The following is a 21,137-nucleotide window of genomic DNA, read 5'->3' on the forward strand; positions in this document are numbered from 1 at the left end:
CATATCGGCACGGTCGCAATTGCATTGAGGAGCCCGATTACCTGCACTTGACGGAGCGAGATCTTGCTACGCTCGCCGTCACGCTCGATGTCGAACCGGCGCGCGTGAAAGTAGAGACTCATGCCGATCGGGTACAGAACCGTGGCCATGCGCAGTAGACTGTGACCCCACTGTAGCGCCTCGAAAAAGTTGAGCTGTCTTTCATGACCGAAGCCCGCACTGTTGGGATCATCATGTTCATCGACATGGTCGTCGTCATGGTCGTCGTCAGCCCCAAAGTGCAGCCTGACGTAGAGGATCATGCCCAGACCATAGAGACACAAAACGATGTAGATGCTAGCGACGAAGAAGCGCATAGCGCGCTTGCTGTTGGCAGCCGAGCGCGGCGCGAAGACCATGCGCTTGATCTCGTGGACAGCGACGAGAAGCCAGAGCCCGGCCCCGACCTGGAAGATTTGTGCGACGAGGAACGTATACTTTGTCAGCGAGTTGTCCCAATTCGTCTCGCGGCGGTCGAGGTACTTGGCGATGCAGCCGACAAACGTGACGGCCGACCACACGACGGTGCACGCAAAGAACATGAAGAGGGCGCCTTGGCTCGCGTGTTGTTTGACATTGGTCCACTTGAAGACGACGACGCATGTCACGAGCGCCATTGTTGACGACATGGTCAGGGCCAGCGTGTACGGTACGAGCATGTAGTCGGCGAGGCCGACGTTGCTGCCAGTGTGCAGCACCCGCGTCGCGCGCATTGCCGCAACGCTTGCAATAGGATAATTGCATATCACACAAAGACTCGAACAGATGCTGCTGGTCGGCCTTCCCATCCTCACTGTCAAACAAACTTCTATCAAACCAAAGCGCCAGAAGCTCTGAACATTGCCAGCACACCGAAATCTTGCCCGCCCATGACGACTGTTATCAGCTTGTTGGCGCCGGTGCAATACTGCACCAAGTTGGGAGCCGATCAGGTGGGTCACTAACGCACCCCTTTGCACACTCGATCATGGGAACAACAACACTGTCTCTCCCCGCGTACACGAGAAGATGAAATGAAGTGATCGAACTGCAGCCCGGTGGAAACACTTGTCCAAGGTAAGCTTATCTCCAAATTGTCTTCGTCTTGGCTGTGCAAAGAACGTGAGACCGCATTCCGCGCATTAAGAGCAATTCTCGCCTCGCGATCAAGCACAGTGCTGTGTCTTTTAGCGCGCTTCTATTAACCATAGCGCCGACATGTTATTTAGCGCTTCTGGTTGCAAGCGCTTGGACTCTATGCTGGCACTGCCCGGTCCGTAGGAACGAATCAATCATGGACACTCGAGCCTGAGCCCAAACAAATGCACGATCGAACTTGAAGAGTCATTTTGCGAAAGTGGATGATTCCTCATTCAACTACGACACACTGCACAAAACGCAGGACTCATCTAAGCGCACACTTTATTCGGCCTCGTCATCTGAGTGGTTGTGCAGCTCTACTCGTCGAAGCAGCACCAGTCTCCTGCCATCAACGAATGTGCGCATCCGCTGTTCGGCAGCTTCGCTTGACGCTCTGTCGACAGGCTCGATCCGGATCAGCCCGGCGTGGATTGGTCAAAATTCGCATTTCGTGCACCGTGCGATCCCAAGATCCAACCAATCATATTGCATCTTGGTATGAAAGAGCACATCTCATTGGTCACAACCCACAAACGCGCACAGCTGAATGGCAAGCTGCCTCGGTCGGCTCTTAATATCGATTTGCCACAGGTATGTATTCTAAAAGGTCCTTAAGATATATAATTTTAAACTTTCATTATCATAATAGACAGTGAATACGAAGAAAAGGGTTTTCTGAAGCTTGTGGGATGGGCGGGGTGAATACCAATTGGCGCGCTGTGATTGGTGGAAACCCAGCCGTTTTTGCGGCGTCGAATAAAAAGCGGCAGGTATACAGAGAGGCAGTCATTTGGGGCCAGAAGCGGCGATCATTCCATTTTCGTTCGACTGACTGCCATGGCCGACTCGATGCCGCTGCCCAAGCCGGAGGTCGCCCCCGTCGCGCCGACGTCGTCGTCCGGCGTCACTATCAAGGGCAAGGAGGTCGTAACCAAGTATATCGACGCCGTCAACTCTACCGACATCCACCGCATTAATGGCTACCTCCGCGTCGCCAACATCTTCTCGGGCGTCGTCTTTGGCATCATGGGCATCTTCGACCTCTTCTCGATCGACTCGTACAAGAGCTTCCTCGTTGCCGTCTACGTCATCGTGCTCTCGTCGCTCCTCGTGCTTTTCGAGTTCCGTGAGAAGTTTCCGAAGCTCGAGGCCAAGACCAAGGAAAACTTTGGCTTCATGTTCACGGGCTTTGGTCGCTCCGTGTACATCATGATGTACGTAGCTCTCTGTGCGTGAGTGATGGCGCTGAGCACCTTTTAGCATCGCGTTCCTTTCGTTCTCCCAGGGCACGCTTGGGATCGTCATGGGCGTCGGCTTTTTGCTCCTCTCAGCCTTCAACTTTTTCATCATGTGGAACGTACGTGAATCTCGTTGAATCGCCCATGAAGCTTACGATCAATCAATGCCTAGCACCCCGGCTACCACCAGGTCATGCGTGCGCCCAACAACACCACATACGAAAAGACCGCAGAGGCGTCCTCGACGGCCACCGAGGTGTACGTCCCGACCGCGGCGTCGATCGCCGTCTAAGCCCGGGCGCCTTAACCTAATGCTATCCACTGCGAGATAACAGCACTTCCTCGATGCAAGGTGTTGGGATTAGAGCTGACGATTATCCGTCCTGTAATTCATTGGTGCAGGCATGAGGGAGGGAGCGAACAAGAAGGGAAGCACGCCTTCCCTGGCAGCCCACCGTTCGTCTCGGCGTTTTTAATAATTCTGGCCGCATACAAAGTGGGGAATAAAAACAGAACATATACTGTATGGGAATGAAAATAATATTCGTCCCAGCGAACCGAGTTTGAGATTTGAGGCCGTCGTTGTCAGGCGCCGATGGATTTGAACCAGGAACAGCTCGTCCATGAGGTCGAGCGCAAGTACATGGCCGCGGCCGAGACGCTCCGTGTGACCAAGGCGCGCATCGAAGCCCTCGAAGCCGAACTGGAGGCCAAGCGTGGCGAAATCGCAACGCACAAGGCCCGCGTCGACGCATTGGAGACGGCCAAGCAACAAAGCGACGCCGACCTGGCGCAAGTGGCGCGCGAGAAGGCGCAGATCGACGAGCAGCTCAATAGCTTCTCGAGCCTTGCGGATCAGCGCTTGCAAGAAATCCACGCCGAGCGTGGTCGCGTCGCGGATCAGGCAAAACAGCTCGTGGCCCTCCAGACGAGCGAAACGAAGGCGCTCCAGGCACACGCGCGCCTCGAAGCTCAGCTAGCCCCACTGCAGCTCGAAGTCTCGCGCCTCCGGAAGGAAGTTGCTGCCGAGAAGGCACACCTTGAAGAGGCCCAGTCGCAGCTCGTCGAGAAAAGCCGTGCCTACACAGAGTACCGCCTCGAGGCGCACAAGAAGATCAGCGACGTTGAACACCAGTGTATCTCAGCAAAGGACGACGCCGCAGACTTGCGCCTCCAGGTCTCTCGGCTCCAAGATGAGAAGCAGGTGCTCCGAGACGAACTCAAGGTCGAGCGCGAGAGCAACCTCGAGATCCAGACCGAGCACGAACGGGTCGTCGGGCACCTCGAGAAAGAGCTGGCCGCACAGCACCGTTTGACTGACCTGTACAAGGATGCATCGCAGACAGCGTCATCCAAAGTCGACCAGCTTCAAGCGCTGTGTGAGTCGCTCCAGACGTCCTTGAAGGAGGCAGAAGACGCGCTTGCCGAGGAAAGCAGCAAAGTCCGCGAAGAGTCGCAGCAGGCGACGATGCATCTCTTCAAGGAGCAGATGCAAGTGTCGGAGTCGAAGATCGACGAGCTCGAGAGCGCGGTCGCAAAGGCCCACGCCCGCGTTGCTGAGCTCGAAGCCGCGAACGCCGCCGCCGCCCGCCGCATCTCGACGATCGCAGAGTTTTCAACGACGGCTGGTGAGCTGCACCTGGCCGAAAATGGTCTGAGCGCTTCGGACATGTACGACCGCATTGTGCAGCTGGATGCGACCGTCGAAGCGGAGCGCGCAGCCAAAGAAAAGCTCGAGGTCTACCTCCAGCGCGTCTTGTCGGAGATCCAGGCCAAGGCGCCGTACCTCGAACGCCTCAAGAAGGAAAACGCCCGTGCGCTTGCGAGTCACGACGCACTTAGCGACCGGCTCGAGTCGGTCACGAACGAGCTTGGAAAGGCACGCGACCACCTCCGAGCGGTGCAGAAGGACAAGGAAGGTGTCGAAAGCGAGCGTGACGCGCTGCAGCAGTCGGTGACGGACCTCTCTCGCCAGATCCAGACGCTGCTGTACGCGTCCGTGAAGGGCCCGTCGGCGCCGCTCTCGGACGAGACCCTCGTCGTGTACCGCAACATTGAGGAGCTGCAAGTGCGCAACCAGCAGCTCCTCAAGATTGTGCGCGACCTCTCGGAGAAGACCACCAAACCGTCATCATCGGTCGTCGTCACGGTCGAGTCGGACGAAGACCTCGTGCCGTGGAGCCAGGCGCAGTGGGAAACGGTGCACGCCGAGCTAGCGACGCTGCGCGAGGAGCGCGCCCGCGAGCAAGAAATGGTGAGCGCGATCGTCAAGCAGCGCGACATGTACCGCGTCTTGCTCTCGCAGGCCGACGCGCGCTACCAAGAGCAGCCCGCTATTGAAGCAGTGTCGTCGAAGGAGCGACCGGCCATGGACCTCGGGTCCCACGACGCGCGCCTCCTCCGCGAGCTCCGCGTCGAGTTTGAGGACTACAAGAAGGAGAAGCAAGCGCTCGTGACGTCGCTCCGCGCTGTGATCGACACGCTCCGAGGCGACGTTTCCAAGGCCAAGGTCGCCGCCATGGAAGCCAGCGTCGAAGCCAAAGCCAACCAAGACAAGTTTGTGCTGGCGGACGCGCGCAAGGCCGAGGCCGAAACCGACGTCGCGCGCTTCCGCGCCAAGTACGAGCAGTGCAGTAGTCTCCTTCTCAAGCACCAGGCGACGATCGCCGAGCTCAGCGCTGACGTGGACACCAAGGCCAACGCACTCTTGCAGACGGAGCGCAGCTTCCGCGACGCTGATGCCGAGCGCACGTATCTCCGTCGCCAGGAAGAGCGCTTGACGCTCGAAGTGACGCAGCTGCGCCTTGACAGCACCAACCAGCTCAAGCTCATGGACGCCGTGCGCCGTATCGAGTCGTTCCAGACAGACCGCAACGCTGCCGAGCTCGAGCGTGTCACGGCGCAGGCGTCGTCGCTCGAGACCAAGGTTGCCGAGCGACAGAAAGCCCTCGACGATGCCAACGCGCTCTCGAGTGCACACATTGCGGAGCTCCAGCTCGAGCTCAAGGCAGCGCGCAAGGGCTGGGAAGCCGACAAGACCCAGCTGGGATCGGTTCGTGAAGCCCGGGTCGCACTTGACGAGCAAGTGCGAGCGCTCCAGGCGCAAGTCGCGTCCAAGAATGAAGAGGTGATTTCGCTGCGTGCGACGCTGGCCAAGGGCGCCGGTGTTGCCGCGGCCGAGCGTGTCGCGGGCCTTGAAACGGCGCTGGAGGACGCCAAGCGCGAGCTGCACGCGGCGCTCACGGCGAAGCAAACGGCTGAGACGCACGCGGACCAGTACAAGGTCATTGCCGACGCCCACGAAAAGTCGCTCGCTGCGCTCTCGGCCTCGAGTGCCAAGTGGAAGGAAGAGCAGTCGGCGGCGCTGGCTGCGGCGCTTGCGGCGCGCGATAAGGCAGCCGAAGAGATGGCGTCGCTGCAAAAGTCGATGCTTGCCAACGCGGCCGAAGAAAACAAGCTCCGGCGCGAAATGGACGCCTGGGATGCCGCCAAGCGGCTTGACATGCAGAAGGCCGAAGAGCGCGCGCTTCTCGCCGAGAAGGCGAGCGAGGCCGTCAAGAAGGAAGTCGTTGCGCTCCAAGAGCGCCTCTCCAACACTGAGGAGGACCTCCAGCGCACGCGCGACGACTACACGCGCGAGCTGCAAAAACACTTGACAGCCGTTGTGAGCTGCAACGACCTTCGGCGCGAAGTGGACGACGCGCGTCGCGTCGCAAAGGAGCAGCAATTCGCTACGTGCAGCCTCCAGGCGACGCTCGATACGATTGAAGCCCGGCACACGACGGCCATCGCCCAGCTGCAGGCAGCCGTCGACGACGCCGTTGCTGCCAAGGCTGCGCTCTCAGAGCAAAACCAGTTGCTGCACTCCCAGCTCGAGGTGCTCACGCAGGACATTGCGCGCGAGCACAACGCGGCGATCTCGTCGTCTGCGTCCAGCGAAGCAGCCGACGAGAAGCAGCTGCGCGACCTCCGCGGCGTCGTCACGTACCTCCGCCGCGAGCACTCGATTGCCGAGTCCAAGGCCGAAATCGCGCAGCAGGAGACGCTGCGTTTCCAGAGCAAGGTTCGTGCGCTCGAGAAGACAGTTGAGAAGCTCAAGGCGGAGCAAGAAGCGGCACTCAAGCTTCAAGCGACGGCGCTCATGACGACGGAAGACCAAGGAAAGCGCACGGCGATGCTCGACCAGTTGAGCTTGCTCCGGGAAAGCAACGCGACGCTGCGCGCCGAGATGCAGGCCGCACTGCACAAGGTCAAAGAAAAGGAGGCAGCGATCGCGGTCTTGGAAGCCAAGGTGGGTCCGCTCCAGAAGAGCGAGAACCTCTTGAAGGGCCAGATCCAGAACCTCAACGAGGACATCGAGAGTCTGAACCAAGCCAACAAGCGCTGGAAGACGCGCGTCGACCAGCTCATCGAGAAGTATCAACAGATCGACCCGGAGGAGCACGAGAAGGTCTGTGCCGAGCGCAATTCGCTCAAGACGCAGGTTGAGGCACTTGAAAAGTCGGCAGCCGACGCGACTGCGGAGCTCGCCAAGGTTCAGCCGCTCACGGCGGAGCTTGAGGCTCGCAAAAACTTTGTCGAGGAACGCTGCCTGAAACTGCAGTCGTTTGTCAAGAACTGGAAGGAGCGCGCTGTCAAGAGCGAGGCGCGAACAGCAGAACTCGAGGCCGCCATCTCGACGCTGGAAGCCAAGGCGGCCGAGAGTGACGCTGCCAAGGGCCTCGAAGACAAGATCAAGGTCGCTGAGAGCGAGGCCAAGAAGGCCCAGGACGCCGAGGTTGAGGTCAAGAAGGCGCTGGACGCTGAAGCCGACAAGAACGACAAGCTCAAGCTCCTCAACTCGAAGCTCATGGCCAAGGTCAAGGCCTCGGCCGCCGAGATCGCACAGCTCCATGAAAAGTTGAGCGCATCAACGCCAGCCGTCGAGACCCCTATCGAAGAGCCGCCGACACCCGAAGCTGCAGTTGTCGTTCCGCCGCTCCCTCCCCAGGCCGAGACAACGCCGGTGCAAGTCGTGGTCAAGCCTGTGGCGTCGACGCTCGCTGCTGCACCTGCGCCGGTTGTGACAAAACCGTTTGTGACCCCGACGCCAGTTGATTCGGCGCCTGCTGCCCAAAAGCCCGTGTTGACGGCAACTACTACGGCAACTAACGTCGTCGTGTCCCCGCCGCTCCCCGCCGAGACCAAGCCTGCTCTTGCGTCCCCCCCATTGCCTACGGAGCCCAAGGCGGTCATCGCTCTATCGCCTCCGTTGCCAAATGAGCCGAAGCCTGTCGAGGCTGACGCATCAGCGGCCGAGGAAGCGGATGCATCGTCGTCCTTGCGCGAGATGGCATTGAAGTCTCTCTTGAAAAAGTCCAAGATGGCAGCGCAGCAGAAGGCGCCCGCATCGCCCGCGAAGCCAACGGTCGTGATTCCAGCGCCAGCAGCGCTGAACCCGGCAGCCCCCGTCTTCAGCATCGCATCCACAACGACCGCCGCACCATTTGCAGCTCCGTTTGCGGCCGCGCCCATGGCGCCGCTCAAGCTCGATGCACCGACGCCTGCAACAACGTCGCCCCCGAAGGTACGTCGTTTTCTTTTAAAAGAGTGGACGATAGCTTAGCGTGCACTGTAGGGCAACCCGTTCCTCAACTTGATGCCGCCAACAGCCTTTGGTTCGAGCGGCCCAACGGGCCTCGTCTTTGGTGGCAACTCGAAGATCACGTTGCCAGTGCCAACGCTGCCCGCAGACGCAGCGGCGGAAGCCCCGGCCGAGACGGAAGAGCAGCGGCTGCAGCAACGCCTCATGCGCTTCAAGCGCGTGGCGACGAATGCGATCGAGAACGAACCGCCAGCCAAGAAGGTTGCGACGGCCGATGAGGCCGACGACGCCGACGAAGAAGAGACGAAGGCGGCGACGTCCGAGCCCTAGTATACGTGACTTAAATGCATATTTCACCCAAATCGCTGGTGACGGTTGAGTTTGAAACCGATGGCTGCAGCGTGGAGCGTAGCGGCGCTGCGCGAGGCTCTCGCTGGGCTCGGTATCTCCGCCGCGACGCCGGGAGCGCGTGGCGACGACCGGCGGGCTCTTCTCCTCGGTACATATACTTCTGGTTCTCGTATGATGATGCCCATCCCTCGTCGCAGCTCGATACGAAGAAGCAACCAGATCTACGGCTGTTAGCAGCGCGTCATCCAAGCCAGTAGCAGCATCAACAACGTTGAGTCTTACCGATCTGCGTCGGTTGGCACTGCATACGTGAACTCTCGCTGACGTCGTCTTAGAGAGCTCGAGAAGGTTGGCGTGAGCTCGTCAACACCAGGTCTTCGCGGCGAGGATCGACGCGGCGCCCTGTATGAGCGTTGGCTCGGCCTCCAACGCTCCAACCAGAAAGAGACCATATTGACGGCCAATGCAACACCACTCGACGCCACGGACGACGACGCACGCGACCCATCGCGCTCGCCGATGAAGCAAAGTCAAGAGAAGCGAGCGATGGCGCAGGCGCTCTACAATAGCGTTCAAAATCTGCGGCAGGCCCGAGTCGAGGCCGTCGCGCGGCGCATGGGCGACGATCTGGCGTCCTTGAATGCTCTTGGGCGAGAGCTCGATGCCGGCAACGTATGTGCTTCAATCTCTTGATGACAGCAATGTTCAAGCGCCCTGGAAGGTACAAAGTGAAGACGCGCAGATCCTCCAGAGTCGAATAGCCGCCCTCGAGCGCAAGGCAATTTCGCCTACTACGCCCCGCGTTTGGCCTCACGGGTTGACCAGGTAGCTCAAGCGCGCGAACACGAGCACAACGACGTCGTTCATGGCGTCAGAGCTGAGGCTGAGCAGGTTCGGACAGTTGCGCAGCTCGAGTCAGAAATTCAGGCGCATCACCGCCAAGGCTTCAAGGAGCTCGTTGCGATGGATGGCCTGCGCGTGAACCCCCTCTTGGCACCACCGACGTCATTGCACCAATTGCGCAGGCAGACATTCGGGAGTACGCTCGCCCGCGGCGGCAGCGAACGGGCACTGCAGGTTGTAGCTGTCCGAGACCGCATCCAGACCTTCTCGGCACCACAGCCATCCGCACCGGTTTCCAAAGCCGAGAAGCTCGGGCGAAAAGCCTTCTTTCTTCATGTACTTCAACACGACTGCTTATCCCATCTAACTCGTCTGTCTTAGCGTATCAAGGGCGACTACGACTTGGCCGAACAAACGTTCAACGAAGCGATTGAGCTGGAGCCGACAAATAGCCGTGAGCAGTGGCGTGCGGCTACCAGTGTTATGCAATGACTTGTAGATAATCTCGGACACTACGCGCTCTTCCTCGATTATGTCCGCGGTCGTTTGGAGGACGCCGAGGAGTACTACTTGCGTGCGATCGACGCTCCCGCAACAGACGCCACGCAGCTGTCCAACTACGCCAGGTTTTGAGCCCCAGTGAGTCGTAATCTCAACTGGTCATGGCGGCTAGCTTCCTCCAGCGCATGCGCAATGATACGTTCCGTGCCCAAGAGTACTACAAGCGTGGTCTCACAGCGTTTCCCCGCGACGGTAGCCGGGCTCGTTTGCGTTCGTTTTGACGAATCAAACGTAGCTAGTCACATGGGCAACTACGCGAGCTTTCTGCGCCGCGTCAAGGGCGACAAGGACAGAGTACGATGGCGCGTTATGTGCAAGCTGCGCAAACAGCCTACGTCTAGGCGCGCGTGTACTTTACAAAGGCCCTAGCCCTGCAACCCGACCACGTGAATAACCTAGGTATGCTTCCGAGCGTGTACTGGAGTGTCCACGATGCCTTTGTGCTGTTCCTAGTGCAATTTGCGTCGCTTTTGACAGAGATGGGACATCTCACGGAAGCAGGCGACATATACGAGCGCGCACTGGTGCTGGACGCCGAAAACGCGAATCTTTACGGTGCGCAGCATCCTCTCCTCTTGGTTCAACTGAAACAAAAACGTGGGGGAGCATAGGCAACTATGCCAACATGCTGCGCAAGGCAAACCACCTCGGACGCGCCAAGGAGCTCTACCTGAAAGCGATGCGCATGGATACGAACAATGCCATTGTAGCCCAAAACTAGTACGTCGATGGCAGCTTGATCCAGGTTCTAAATCGACTGGCGTTCGCTAGCGCGCTATTATTGCGAGATTATCCTTCCTTGCGAACGGGAGAAACCCGCCGGTAGACTGAAGATGTGATTCGAATTCAACCAAAAGCCTCTGGCGTAGGATCCAAGGCCACCCAGCTGACCATCTCAAGCGTGTCGCCAAGGACGTTCATCTGCTCTCAAAAGCCATCCGCGCCTTCCCAAGTGCTATGACATCCCAACAACGCGATCTTGCTACTTCAACGACCTGCACTCTGTAATCAACCATGCGCTGTCATTGCATTCGTCCACGCCGTCCATAGAATAGCACTGCGCTGTCGCTAATGCGAACTGTTTGATTTTCGATACGGCGATGTTTTTCACATTTGTATGGTCTGAGCGCCCGACCGTTCCGTTTCCGGTTCCATCATTCCGCAAGTTACCGCCAAGCCCTCACTCGAACAACCGCCCATGCCGATCTACGAGTCGCACCACCAGCACACGGCACGTAAGCCTGCGTCTGCGGCCAAGCAAGCTACGAGCGCAGCGCCGTCCACGCTGGAGGCTCTCGACCTCGTTGAAGCCTTGCTGGCGCAGCTAGCGCAAGTGGTCACGACCGCGAAGGAAGCCGTGCACGCCGAGAACGCTTCCCGAGCAGCCGAGCCATCGCTTTGTCTGTCCCGCGACACAAAATCCGGCGCGCCCTGCAAGAACCAGCGGTCCAAGTGCCCGTACCGTCTCTGTGGCCGCCACACGGATGGCCCGGCGGCAACCAGCCGGACGAGCTCTCCCTCGTGTAAGGACGAAGAAACGTCGATTCCTGCGGCACCTCGCCGATCGACCTCGACGCACCGCACGGAGCCCCATGCTGCCTCGTACGCACGCGCCTATTCGAGTTCTTCGAGGGACGAGCCAAATCTGCCGCGCTCGTCTGCGGCACCAGAACGCGGGCGCCCGACTGCTACCAAGGCGGCACCAAAGACGCAGTGCGGTGCCACCACCGCTCGTGGCAAGCCCTGTCGCAACTTTCGTGGCTCGTGCCCGTACCACAATTAAGCTTGGTTGAGCGCACGACTGTATCCTCCGCAAGGAGTCCGAATGAATCCTGTGCCCTTTCCAGTCTGTCGGCGTGTGTTAAATACGGCAAGCGATGCTGCTGCATTTGGCTTTAGAAATCGTACGAGAAGTTGCTGACGTCGAACCACGAGCTGACATCGACCGAGTTGTTGTCTAGGCCCAATTGGCTAAACATGGAGCTCGCACCGCCGGAATCGTCGGCGTAGCCCATGGCATTTTCAAACCCAAAGGCCCCACTGGTGTCAACGCCGTTGACGCCACTATCGCCAGCGAACAAATCGCCGCCAGCGAAATTGGACCCATCGTCGCCGGCGAACGTGCCGTCGTTCGACTCATACATGCCTTCGTCGTCGTCATAGTCGTCATAGTGGTTGGACTCGGACATGTCACGCGCCGGACCGCCCGTCTGGACCTCGATCGTCACCGTCTCGCCGCGTTCGTTCTTCTCGTTGCGGTTGCCCACGCGCCTGAACGGGCCGTGCGACGCCTCAAAGCGCCGGCTCCGAGTGCACATGTGGCATAAATCAAAGTTGGCGACACGCGTGGATGCGAACCGGGCGCCGCGGATCGGGCCCAACCGGCAGCCGTCGCACGTGATGTTGATGTGCGTTGTCAGAACGCGGGGCCGCGCGACAGCGTCAAAGGGGCCGTGAGCTGTGTGGAGGCGTCCGACGCAGCGCTCGCAGCAGTCAAAGTTGGGAGTTTTCTTCGAGATGAAGCGCGTGCCAGCGATTGGGTTGGTGCCGCAGCCGTCGCACGCAACGTTGGGGTGCACGACTGTCTGGCGCATCTCTTGGAACGGACCCCACGTCGTTTGCACGGCCGGCGACTGCACACAGCGACCGCAGACGTCGATGGTTGCATACTTGGTCGATTGGTACCGCGGCCCCGTGATCGGAGTCACCTTGCATCCGTCGCACATGATGCCCGTGTGCACTTGGGCGAGGCGGGGCGGCGCCGCCGCCATCGGTGCGCTCCGTTTTGATTCCTGGCGCTCTTGTTCTTTGAGCGCAGCTTGACCAGCCTCGAGCACCGGCGCCACGGCTTGGATGGCTTTGCCCAGCTCTTCGCTCACAAAGACGCTGACAAGGTTTGCGGCCAAGCCCACGGGGACGTTCGCCGCCACAGTGCGCGCTACGTTGTCAATATTGTTGTTGTTGTTGTTGCTGGCGCTTGGTGCAGGCGCTGCAATGTTGCCGGTCGACGGCGCTCTGCCGAGGTGGGCGTGTTTTTGCCGAACGATGTACTGATTAACGCTTTGCAGAGCAGCGTTGAAAGCCGCGGCTTCCGTCGGGCTGTAGCTGCATTCGACAGTGCCCGTGCTGGTGAGTGCCCACCCGCTGTACTGGCGCGAGCGCAGGCGCTCATTGAGGCGGGACATGGCCGTGAAAAGACCGTCGACAAGCGGCTTGAAGCGAGGGTGCTGCGCGTAAATCGCGTTGAGCTCGGTCGCAACGACGACGCGGTACGTGACGCCCTCGGTCGTCTTCAAGCTCATCGAGAGCGCGCCCGTCGGCTGTTTGGCAAGAGCGACGAGCACGGATGCTATGTCAACCTTCTTGGGCGCTGCCAAGGACGGCGCGCTTGGGGCATGCACCAAGTGCTTTACTGGCGACGGCTTGGTTGGTGCAACCGGTGGCTTGATCGCAGCAGCCTGCGATACAGGCGTGGCAATCGGCAGTCTCTTGGCAACGGGAGGTCCAGGGGCACTCGCTGGCGTCTCTTTCTGGGGCGCGGCAGGTGTGACAGTGGGGGCCGACAGTGGTGCTGGCAACGCGGCCGTGGACGCGCGGCGAGGTGGTTGCGGCGTTGGCGCAGATGATGACGAAGAGGCCGACGACGCGGAGAGCGACCGCGCTGGAGACGAGAGGTTGGGCGCGGACGCGGACGGGGTGACGGTGGGGCGGCTACGAAGGTGCGACACAATGGCCGTGAACCACGCCGTGCACGATTGCGCGTCGTCGGCGTAGAACTTAAAGACGCGGTTGCCCGAACCTTTGGCAACAAGGCCGTGCTGGAGATCACTCGCGCGTTCAATCGCCAAGACCTGGAAAGACCCTTTAGGCTTGAGCGTCGGCGTGAGCTTGTCCGTCTCAAAGTAGTGCAAGTGGCAGCTCTGAAGCACCATGAAGCGGCGCTTCCAGTTCTTCACGACGCTTCCTTGCTTGCAGATCCAGCCGCGGTGGTCGCGGGTTGGCGGCGCACTCACCGACCGTGCCCGCTGCTTGTGGTGAACGATAAACCCATTGAGATCCTGCAGTTTTGCGTTGAAGGTCGCGACAACCGTTTGGTCGCTGGCAACGTCCGAGATGACTTCGCCCGTCGAAGTGATGCGCCAGCCGTCGTACCCGTGCTTCTCGAACGCTCCGTTCATGTGCATGAGCGCTGTGAAGAGGCCGTCGACACGCGGCTGCAAATCGCGGTGCGCAGCATATAGCTGGTCCAAAATGGCCTTGGAGATGAGCTCACGCTCGTTGCCTTGCTGGAGCTCGAGGCCCATGTGAAGCTGCCCATTCGCGCCCTTGCGGAAGCCCACGGTGACATCGCCGATGGCGGCCATAGCGTGCAGATTGAATTCTGGCAGGCCTTCCCATCCCTCATTCTCTTCTTGAAGGATCAAAGCCGCCGCCAATCAGAGACGCGGGTCGTGTCGATTTGCACCAGCAGGAGAGACAGGCGGTGAATCTGACGTCAATTTCGGCCAGCGAGAAAGTGCTTCAAAGCGAGACGCTCGCTCGTGCTGAGGCTCGTGCAAGCTGCTTCTTCAAGGCGCTCCATGCGAGCCCCATCTATCGATGACCGAGTTTGGCCAAAACCAGGGGTTGGAATTGACCAGCAACGATGGGCACCACAATGATTCCATCGTGTTCGATGATCGTCAGTGGAAAAACCAACAGCGCACTCTCCACGCGCTACGGCAAGAAACCGGCTCCAGTACGTACAAACCTCAGTCTTGTCATGCATGACCAAAGGCGTTGTCTGCTCCCTTCCTCTGCACCGCTTCGCTCAGCTGCTCGCTTCCCTGGGTTGGCAGAAAGCAACTATCACGAATGCACTGGTTTGGACCAGCGGGCAAAACTCTGTTTGAAACAGAAGCAAAGGCATACAAATTCCAAGGTGGATGGACCTGCTGGCGGAGAGCCAATCAGAGAGCCCATCCAACCAAGTTGGACATCGGTGGCAGACGCGGGAGGAGCAGTCGCCATGGAGATGAACAAGAAGATCGAGGAGGTCGTTGCCAAGGCGGGCGTTGCGATCCTCAACGACGAAGACGCGCTCATCGTGGACGATGAGTGGACGCCCGAGCGCGAGACGTTGGCCCTCGAGCTCCTCAACCAGGACAAGAAGGTCGTGCCGGCGTTCTGGCAAGGTGCGCGTCGCTGCTCTAAAAGCTACGACTCACGTCTTTGCAGAAAAGTACGAGCGCGAAGCCGCCAAGAGCTGGGACCTCTTCTACAAGCGAAACACGACCAACTTTTACAAGGACCGGTAGCGATGATCTCGACGCTGCTCGGCAATTGCGATCGGTGTAGGCACTACTTGCATTTGGTATTTCCCGATTTGGCTCCCAAGGAAGATGGCACAATGGTTTTGAGCAAACTGGCAACCCACTTCGATGCTCAATATGGCTTCGTAGGCTTCGTCTGAGCCGCAGTGGCTCCTCGAAGTGGGCTGTGGAGTCGGCAATGCGGCGCTTCCGCTGCTCGAAGTGAATCCGAACCTCAACGTCGTCGCCATCGACTTTGCGCCAAAAGCCGTCGATCTCTTCAAGGTGCACATTCCTTGGGTTGTCCATTTATCCATTTTCGATGCAGGAGCAACCGCTCTACGATCCGGCGCGCGTCCATGTGTCCGTGTGTGACATCACGAAGGACGTGCTCCCGGCCATCATTGACGAAGCCGGCGGCGTCAACTATGCGCTTTTCATGTTTTGTCTCTCGGCGCTGCGCCCTGACAAGATGCAAGACGCTGTCGCCAAGATTGCGAGCGCCGTGCGCCCCGGTGGCAAGGTACTAGACATATGCTCTGCGCCTCTCCGACACGAGTGTTTAGATTTTCTTTCGTGACTACGGCCGCTACGACCAAGCGCAGCTCCGCTTCAAGCCCGGTCACAAACTCGCCGAAAATTTTTACGTGCGCCAAGACAACACGCGCGCCTACTACTTCACGACTGGTACTCGATGTGCTGATGGACCACCGGCACTGATTATGTTCCCAGAGGAGGTCCAGACGCTCTTTGAAGCTGCGGGCATGGTGCAGGTAGAGAACGAGTACATTCGCCGGCAGTACGCCAACCGGTCACAAAATGTTGTGCGCTTCCGCGTGTGGATCCACGCCGTGTTTGAAAAGCCCATGCAGCAGTAAGCCACCAATACAGAGCTGTTTCCTTCTTGAAAGATCGTCATATTAGCCAATCAAAAGCCGAGCGTTGCAGCCAATCCAACCATTGCGCGGCCGACCAATCAAATCGACTTTGCAACGATGCTGCGCCGGCCGTTCTCGTCCTTCCGGCCGTGGAAGCAGGGCGCTGGGGGCGCTGGGAAGCGCAAGCCGGACGCCAAGTCGTGGCTCCCCAAGACGGAGCCACCCAAGGTCGAGCTGCCGCCCGGCGAGGCGTTGTACGGTATCCACGGCGTGCGCCAGGCGCTGCGCTGCAACCAGCGCGCCTTTCACAAGCTCTACCTGCGCGACACGAACGACCAAAAGACGGCAGCCAAGAAGCCTTCATCGGAAGACGAGCGCCACCTGAAGGAGATCAAGGCCATGGCAACCGACGCTGGTATTCCCATCGTGTACGAGAGGTGCGATCGTAAACTCGAGTACCAGTGCTTCAACTCTGTCCACTAGCAAGTGGCTGCTGAACCGAGCGACCGACGACAAACCGCATCAAGTACAACAACACGCAATTGCTCATCCACTGATAGCAAACTTATCCGTGCGCAGGGCGTCGTGCTCTTTGCAGATCCGCTGGCGATCGCCGAGTTCGAGCCGGACGTGCCACCAGGTATCCACGCATATTCAGTGGTCTTATGGCTACTCGGCGCATGTGTGCAGCCGATGCATCCGGTCGCCCGCCCGTGCTGCTGGCCCTCGACGAGATTCACGACGCGCAGGTTTTCAAATTATGCTGAAACGCAGCGCTGATCCTGGCGGCTGTAGAATTTTGGCGCCGTCTTGCGCTCGGCCCACTTCCTTGGCTGCCATGGCGTGCTGACGAGCATGCGTCACAGCGCACCGCTCTCGCCCGCGGTACGTGCCCTCTTGTTTCCTGGAGTTTGATTCGCTGAACATATGACCCAGGTGTTGCGTGCGTCTGTTGGTGCGGCGGAGGTGCTCGTTGCCGAGGTGCCACGCTCGTGATGGCTTGCGGTCATGCTCACGGGCCGTCATCCATTAGGGTCGTTTGTGGGAAACGCGCAACATGCACCAAGCCATTGCGATGAGCAAGGACCTCGGCTGGGACGTTGTTGGCGCGTGCAGCGGCGCCAAGTCCATCTCAGCCGACACGTTCGCGCTCACAAAGCCCACGATCCTAGTCATGGTAACATTTCCACAGCAAACGCTCCACAAATCATCTGCTAGGGCAACGAACACCGCGGGCTCAAGTCCAACATCAAGCAGTGCTGCGATGCTATTTTGACCATCCCAGGTTCTCCAGTGCCAGCTCGCCCATATCTCATGCAGTGAACAGGAGCTCCGCAAGATGCTGCGTCCAAGGTCGACTCGCTCAACGTCAGCGTCGCGGCAGGCATCCTGATGTATCAACTCCTCCATGGTCACTAATAGAGCTACAAGTCGAAGATGGAGTAGAATAGCGCTAAATTCTTAAATAGGTTGGGTAATTACATAATGCTACAAGCTTCGCCCAGGGCGGGCTTGAGGGGCTGGGGCCACGCCTCCATGCGATCAAGCTTGATCACCTGGATGCCGCCAGACTGGCATGTGACAAGGGCCTCGCGCGAGTGGCTGCCGTACGACGATCGGACGTTGAAGCCGGCAACACCGTGGCAAATGCCTTCGAACCGGTTGTTCTGGCCGACGAGGCGCAAGTACGGCTTCTCGTTGGTGACAGTGAAGACCGCGAGACCGCCAATCTGGCACGCGCAGAGGAGGAGACTACCAAACACCTTGACGTCGAACACGGCGCCGTACGCGGACTTGACGTGGCCAAGCGACTTGATCGCCTCAACGTCCACAATGTTGACGATGTAGATGCCCTTGTTGCCGCACGCGACGTACGCCGTCGTGTTGTCGTCGTCCAGCGAGATGGACCGCGCTTCGCCCGTGAAAACGCGGTCGATGGACACCAAGCGAGGGTGCTTGGGGTCGACAATGTCAACGACTGCGAGGAAACCCGCATCGCATGCTACAATCGCATACTGGTCGTCCTTGATCGCGACGGAACGGGCCTTGTACTGTCCGAGCGCGTGATGCAGCGCGATCATCGAGATCCAACTGTGGGTACGCGTGTCGAAGAGGCAGAGGCCGAGGCTGTCGCAAGCGACGACGGCGACGGGCTTGGCCATGCACATGGCGACGCCGAGTGCAGGTACGTTATGGGTCTCGGCAATCGTAAGGCTGTCGTCGGCTTCGCGCCCCAGGATGACGAGACCTCCTTCTTGGCACGCGACGTACACCGCCTTGCCACTGGGCGATGCTGTAAGTGACAATGCGGTGCCGGGTACGCTCACTTTCGCAAGCACTTTGCGAGTTGCGAGGTGCATCATCGCGACGTAGTTGATGCAGGCGACATAGGCCATGTCCCCGCACGTGTCGACACCGTACGCGAGGCCGCCAAGGAGGACGCCGACCGAATCGGGCGACGAGATCATCTTGGGGCGGTATATGTACTCGGGGCCCGTCGTGACCGAGTGTCGCCGGGCCTCGCCTGTCTTAGCCGCCATCTTGAACGACCGCTTCTCCATGAGGCTGGCCGAAGTAAAGTCGCCGAGAAGCGTCATGCTGCCGTCTTGTTCGAAAATGGCAGGTGCCACGACGGGCCAAGCAGGCTCCTGGCCTGGCCTCATCAACTGGCCTCATGGAGTGTCAGTCAGCACTTTAAACCAGTCCTCCCTGAAAAAACCGGCTTTAACGTATGCGTGAAAGTACGTTAAAGCGCCGGGCGCATACTGAACGTAGTGGGACATCAAAGGCATTCTTCCGTGAGAAGAGCCGGGCGCATACGCCCAACCTTGCAGTTTGTATCGATCGGCAAGTGGCAACCAACGTTCGGAGCGGGGCTGCTTGACACCGCGCCACGTGCCACAGTACTCGGCCGACGGCGGCTTCGGGCACAGTATCACACAAACGTGCCAGAAGACCAAGAGCCAAAGGCGAGGTTTCAGACAAAAGTACAATGCAGGCGACGAGACATGGCCGGCCTCCAAAATGGTCAGCTACTGGGCTCACCTTCGTCGATCGAACGACGGCTGACCCGCTACCGGCCACGGTGCTGGCCACCTGCAAATTTCGAGGCGCTATCACCCAAGCGGCCACAGTGGATCGATTCCTCACAGCAAACCTGCCTTCATCAGGCAGCGACATGGTCAGTCGGTGCTGGCCCGCGCAGAACCTCGGATGATGCAGCATCCCACGAAGCGAGTAGCCGCGCCTCTGAGAACTCGCACTCGGCGTTTCGTCGCAGGGTCCAAACCACTGAGATCACATGACTCGGACAGATGGCACGCTACAACTGCATTCGGGCCGCAAGAGCTGCCGGAAGCCTCCCTTATATCAGAATTATCTACACAAAGCACAAAGGCCGTAAACGACGCCGCGTACGTAAGCCACGATCTGGTCGCCGTGTATCAAAGCATGGTCAATGGTCAAGGGCATGTTCCGCATTGGAAGCTTCGGGAAGCAAAGGAGCATCCGAGATACCCGCGCGGCTCTTTGACAAGGGACATGACTGCATTTCGCTGGGTGTAGAGAGAGAGACCTTTGCTTCCGCCACGAACTGCAAGCTACTCACTTGCACTGGCCCGAGTAGAAGTTGCCCGGGCGTTGGGTTGTCGTCGACAAACTACATACCTTGTACGTGGTTGTCGCCTTGTACGTAGTTTGTCGACAGTACCGACGGTTCAAAGCAGCTTTCAAAGCATTCTCGACGTCCTCCCGAAGTGGCGCCATTTCCCTGGTGGATGAGTCTTCAACTCTCTCGTAGAGTCAAAGTCGGCAAATTAGGATTAAATACATCTCCAAACCAGTACACAGCGCTAGAGCCACACAGAATCTGCCGACGTATTGTCGCCGGACGTCGACCGCTGTCGTCGAAGCTCCCTCGGTGACTGCAGCGATGGATCTGACCGACGGCGCGAGGAACTCGTATCGTCCTGCTGCTGCTTTTTCAAGCCTCGCGGGCCCATAAAGAACTCGGGCGGTGCGTGCGACCCACCCTTCTTTCGCCCAAACGCAGCAAAAAAGCCACCTTTTTGCGGCGACGGCGCGGTCGTCGGTCGTCGCGGTGACGTCGGAACGAGAAGGGTCGTCATCGGGCGCTTCGAGGGCGCCTCGGCAAGCATCGCCTGGTGGGCCTTGAGCTCGGCGCGGAGCCGATCGACTTCAGTCTGAAGGCGCTTCTGTTCCTCATCGTCGACCGAGGCTGCAGCCTGAAACCGCTTCTTCCGCACAAAGTTGCCGAGCACGTGGGTGGCCTTTTCGAATGCGAGCTCCTTCTTCAAGCTTTCGACTTGTTGTGCTAGCTCTACCGCATACGCGTCCTTGTTCGCGTCTTCGCTTAGGGGCTTGAACGTGCGAAGGTGGTCCACTTCTGGGAGATTGAGGAGGCTGTGCATTTCGTTCACAAGGGCGAGCTTCATATCTTGCACGTGTGGCGCTGTCGTCACGTCGGCGATATCTTCTACGGACGATGCGCGCAGGTCGGACGCGTACTTGAGTTGCTGGAGCTCTTGCGTCATGACGCGGACCTGTTCTTCGTTGTCCGTCACTTCTTTTGACGTCGCCTCTTCCGCTTGGGTGAGCGCCTCGCTAATGTTGTGTCCGCTCGACGCCTCGACTTGAACCTTGTCGAACCACGTCGCAAGCGCCTCGGCGCGCGTAAGCAGCGAGAACGCCTTCTTCTTCATGGTCTTCTGGACGCGTGCATCACTTTCTTGTCGGCCAATCTCGATAAATATGCTTCCAGCCTCGGTGTAGCCGTCAATCGCTGTCGTGAAGCGGCGCGCCCGCTCGTCGTTCATTGCGGCCGTTGCAATCTTTAGCGCCGCCTCGTAGAGCACGCTGGCGTCGACCGGCCTTGACGGCAGCGGCGCTTCGGCGTACATGGGCATCAGACGAGGCGGACGATGTGCATCTTCGGACGGTGGCGGCGTCGCCAAAGACGTGTACATGGTGGTACGCGGCTCCGAACTGGGGGGCGTTAGTGTCGTCTGCGACGGCGGCGGCGCGATGTATGAGGTTGCCTCGTCGTCCCACTCGTCTTCGCTGACCTCGGTGAACGTGACGTCGCCAAGCGGCTGCAAGAGCGGGCGGGCGAGCGCCGTCGGCGCCTTCCCAGTGCGTAGGCTCGCGAGCCGGTCTTCGAGCGACATGTACGCGTCTGATGATGACCGAATTGCAATACTTTGGCCGTTGGACA

General features: G+C 59.2%; 10 protein-coding genes across 10 annotated transcripts; 6 read left to right on the top strand and 4 right to left on the bottom strand.

The window, feature by feature from the left end:
- Window positions 1-37: 37 nt before the first annotated feature.
- On the bottom strand, window positions 38-752 carry SDRG_02149 (hypothetical protein; the record flags this gene model as incomplete). Its single annotated transcript, XM_008607722.1, has 2 exons — window positions 38-41; window positions 97-752. The coding sequence occupies 2 exons, from the start codon at window positions 750-752 to the stop codon at window positions 38-40; spliced, it is 660 nt and encodes a 219-aa protein (XP_008605944.1).
- Window positions 753-1,896: 1,144 nt separating this feature from the next.
- SDRG_02150 (hypothetical protein) lies at window positions 1,897-2,916 on the top strand. The gene is made up of 3 exons (XM_008607723.1): window positions 1,897-2,372; window positions 2,419-2,515; window positions 2,569-2,916. The coding sequence occupies exons 1-3, from the start codon at window positions 1,996-1,998 to the stop codon at window positions 2,686-2,688; spliced, it is 594 nt and encodes a 197-aa protein (XP_008605945.1). The 5' UTR covers window positions 1,897-1,995; the 3' UTR covers window positions 2,689-2,916.
- Window positions 2,917-2,947: 31 nt separating this feature from the next.
- Window positions 2,948-8,494, top strand: SDRG_02151 (hypothetical protein). The gene is made up of 2 exons (XM_008607724.1): window positions 2,948-7,962; window positions 8,014-8,494. Exons 1-2 carry the CDS (start codon window positions 2,992-2,994, stop codon window positions 8,308-8,310), a joined length of 5,268 nt encoding a protein of 1,755 aa, XP_008605946.1. The 5' UTR covers window positions 2,948-2,991; the 3' UTR covers window positions 8,311-8,494.
- Window positions 8,495-8,598: 104 nt separating this feature from the next.
- On the top strand, window positions 8,599-10,532 carry SDRG_02152 (hypothetical protein). Its single transcript, XM_008607725.1, has 10 exons — window positions 8,599-8,625; window positions 8,667-9,003; window positions 9,053-9,156; window positions 9,207-9,510; window positions 9,556-9,628; window positions 9,674-9,800; window positions 9,848-9,927; window positions 9,971-10,029; window positions 10,077-10,290; window positions 10,347-10,532. Exons 2-10 carry the CDS (start codon window positions 8,851-8,853, stop codon window positions 10,454-10,456), a joined length of 1,224 nt encoding a protein of 407 aa, XP_008605947.1. The 5' UTR covers window positions 8,599-8,625; window positions 8,667-8,850; the 3' UTR covers window positions 10,457-10,532.
- A 363-nt stretch (window positions 10,533-10,895) lies between these two features.
- Window positions 10,896-11,581, top strand: SDRG_02153 (hypothetical protein). Its single transcript, XM_008607726.1, has one exon. It carries the CDS (start codon window positions 10,934-10,936, stop codon window positions 11,516-11,518), a length of 585 nt encoding a protein of 194 aa, XP_008605948.1. The 5' UTR covers window positions 10,896-10,933; the 3' UTR covers window positions 11,519-11,581.
- Window positions 11,582-11,592: 11 nt separating this feature from the next.
- On the bottom strand, window positions 11,593-14,134 carry SDRG_02154 (hypothetical protein). Its single transcript, XM_008607727.1, has one exon. It carries the CDS (start codon window positions 14,097-14,099, stop codon window positions 11,631-11,633), a length of 2,469 nt encoding a protein of 822 aa, XP_008605949.1. The 5' UTR covers window positions 14,100-14,134; the 3' UTR covers window positions 11,593-11,630.
- A 557-nt stretch (window positions 14,135-14,691) lies between these two features.
- On the top strand, window positions 14,692-15,938 carry SDRG_02155 (hypothetical protein). The gene is made up of 7 exons (XM_008607728.1): window positions 14,692-14,909; window positions 14,953-15,028; window positions 15,073-15,127; window positions 15,177-15,311; window positions 15,355-15,549; window positions 15,593-15,713; window positions 15,759-15,938. The coding sequence occupies exons 1-7, from the start codon at window positions 14,744-14,746 to the stop codon at window positions 15,902-15,904; spliced, it is 894 nt and encodes a 297-aa protein (XP_008605950.1). The 5' UTR covers window positions 14,692-14,743; the 3' UTR covers window positions 15,905-15,938.
- A 78-nt stretch (window positions 15,939-16,016) lies between these two features.
- On the top strand, window positions 16,017-17,428 carry SDRG_02156 (RNA methyltransferase, TrmH family, group 3). Its single transcript, XM_008607729.1, has 9 exons — window positions 16,017-16,341; window positions 16,388-16,430; window positions 16,484-16,544; window positions 16,595-16,653; window positions 16,700-16,789; window positions 16,841-16,885; window positions 16,938-17,081; window positions 17,123-17,189; window positions 17,232-17,428. Exons 1-9 carry the CDS (start codon window positions 16,022-16,024, stop codon window positions 17,321-17,323), a joined length of 921 nt encoding a protein of 306 aa, XP_008605951.1. The 5' UTR covers window positions 16,017-16,021; the 3' UTR covers window positions 17,324-17,428.
- SDRG_02157 (hypothetical protein) lies at window positions 17,343-18,609 on the bottom strand. The gene has a single exon (XM_008607730.1). The coding sequence runs from the start codon at window positions 18,565-18,567 to the stop codon at window positions 17,383-17,385; it is 1,185 nt and encodes a 394-aa protein (XP_008605952.1). The 5' UTR covers window positions 18,568-18,609; the 3' UTR covers window positions 17,343-17,382.
- A 1,055-nt stretch (window positions 18,610-19,664) lies between these two features.
- SDRG_02158 (hypothetical protein) lies at window positions 19,665-21,128 on the bottom strand. The gene has a single exon (XM_008607731.1). It carries the CDS (start codon window positions 21,088-21,090, stop codon window positions 19,756-19,758), a length of 1,335 nt encoding a protein of 444 aa, XP_008605953.1. The 5' UTR covers window positions 21,091-21,128; the 3' UTR covers window positions 19,665-19,755.
- Between the last annotated feature and the right edge of the window lie 9 nt (window positions 21,129-21,137).

The sequence above is a fragment of the Saprolegnia diclina genome (assembly GCF_000281045.1).
Source record: "Saprolegnia diclina VS20 unplaced genomic scaffold supercont1.4, whole genome shotgun sequence".
Classification (NCBI taxonomy): Eukaryota; Oomycota; class Saprolegniomycetes; order Saprolegniales; family Saprolegniaceae; genus Saprolegnia; species Saprolegnia diclina.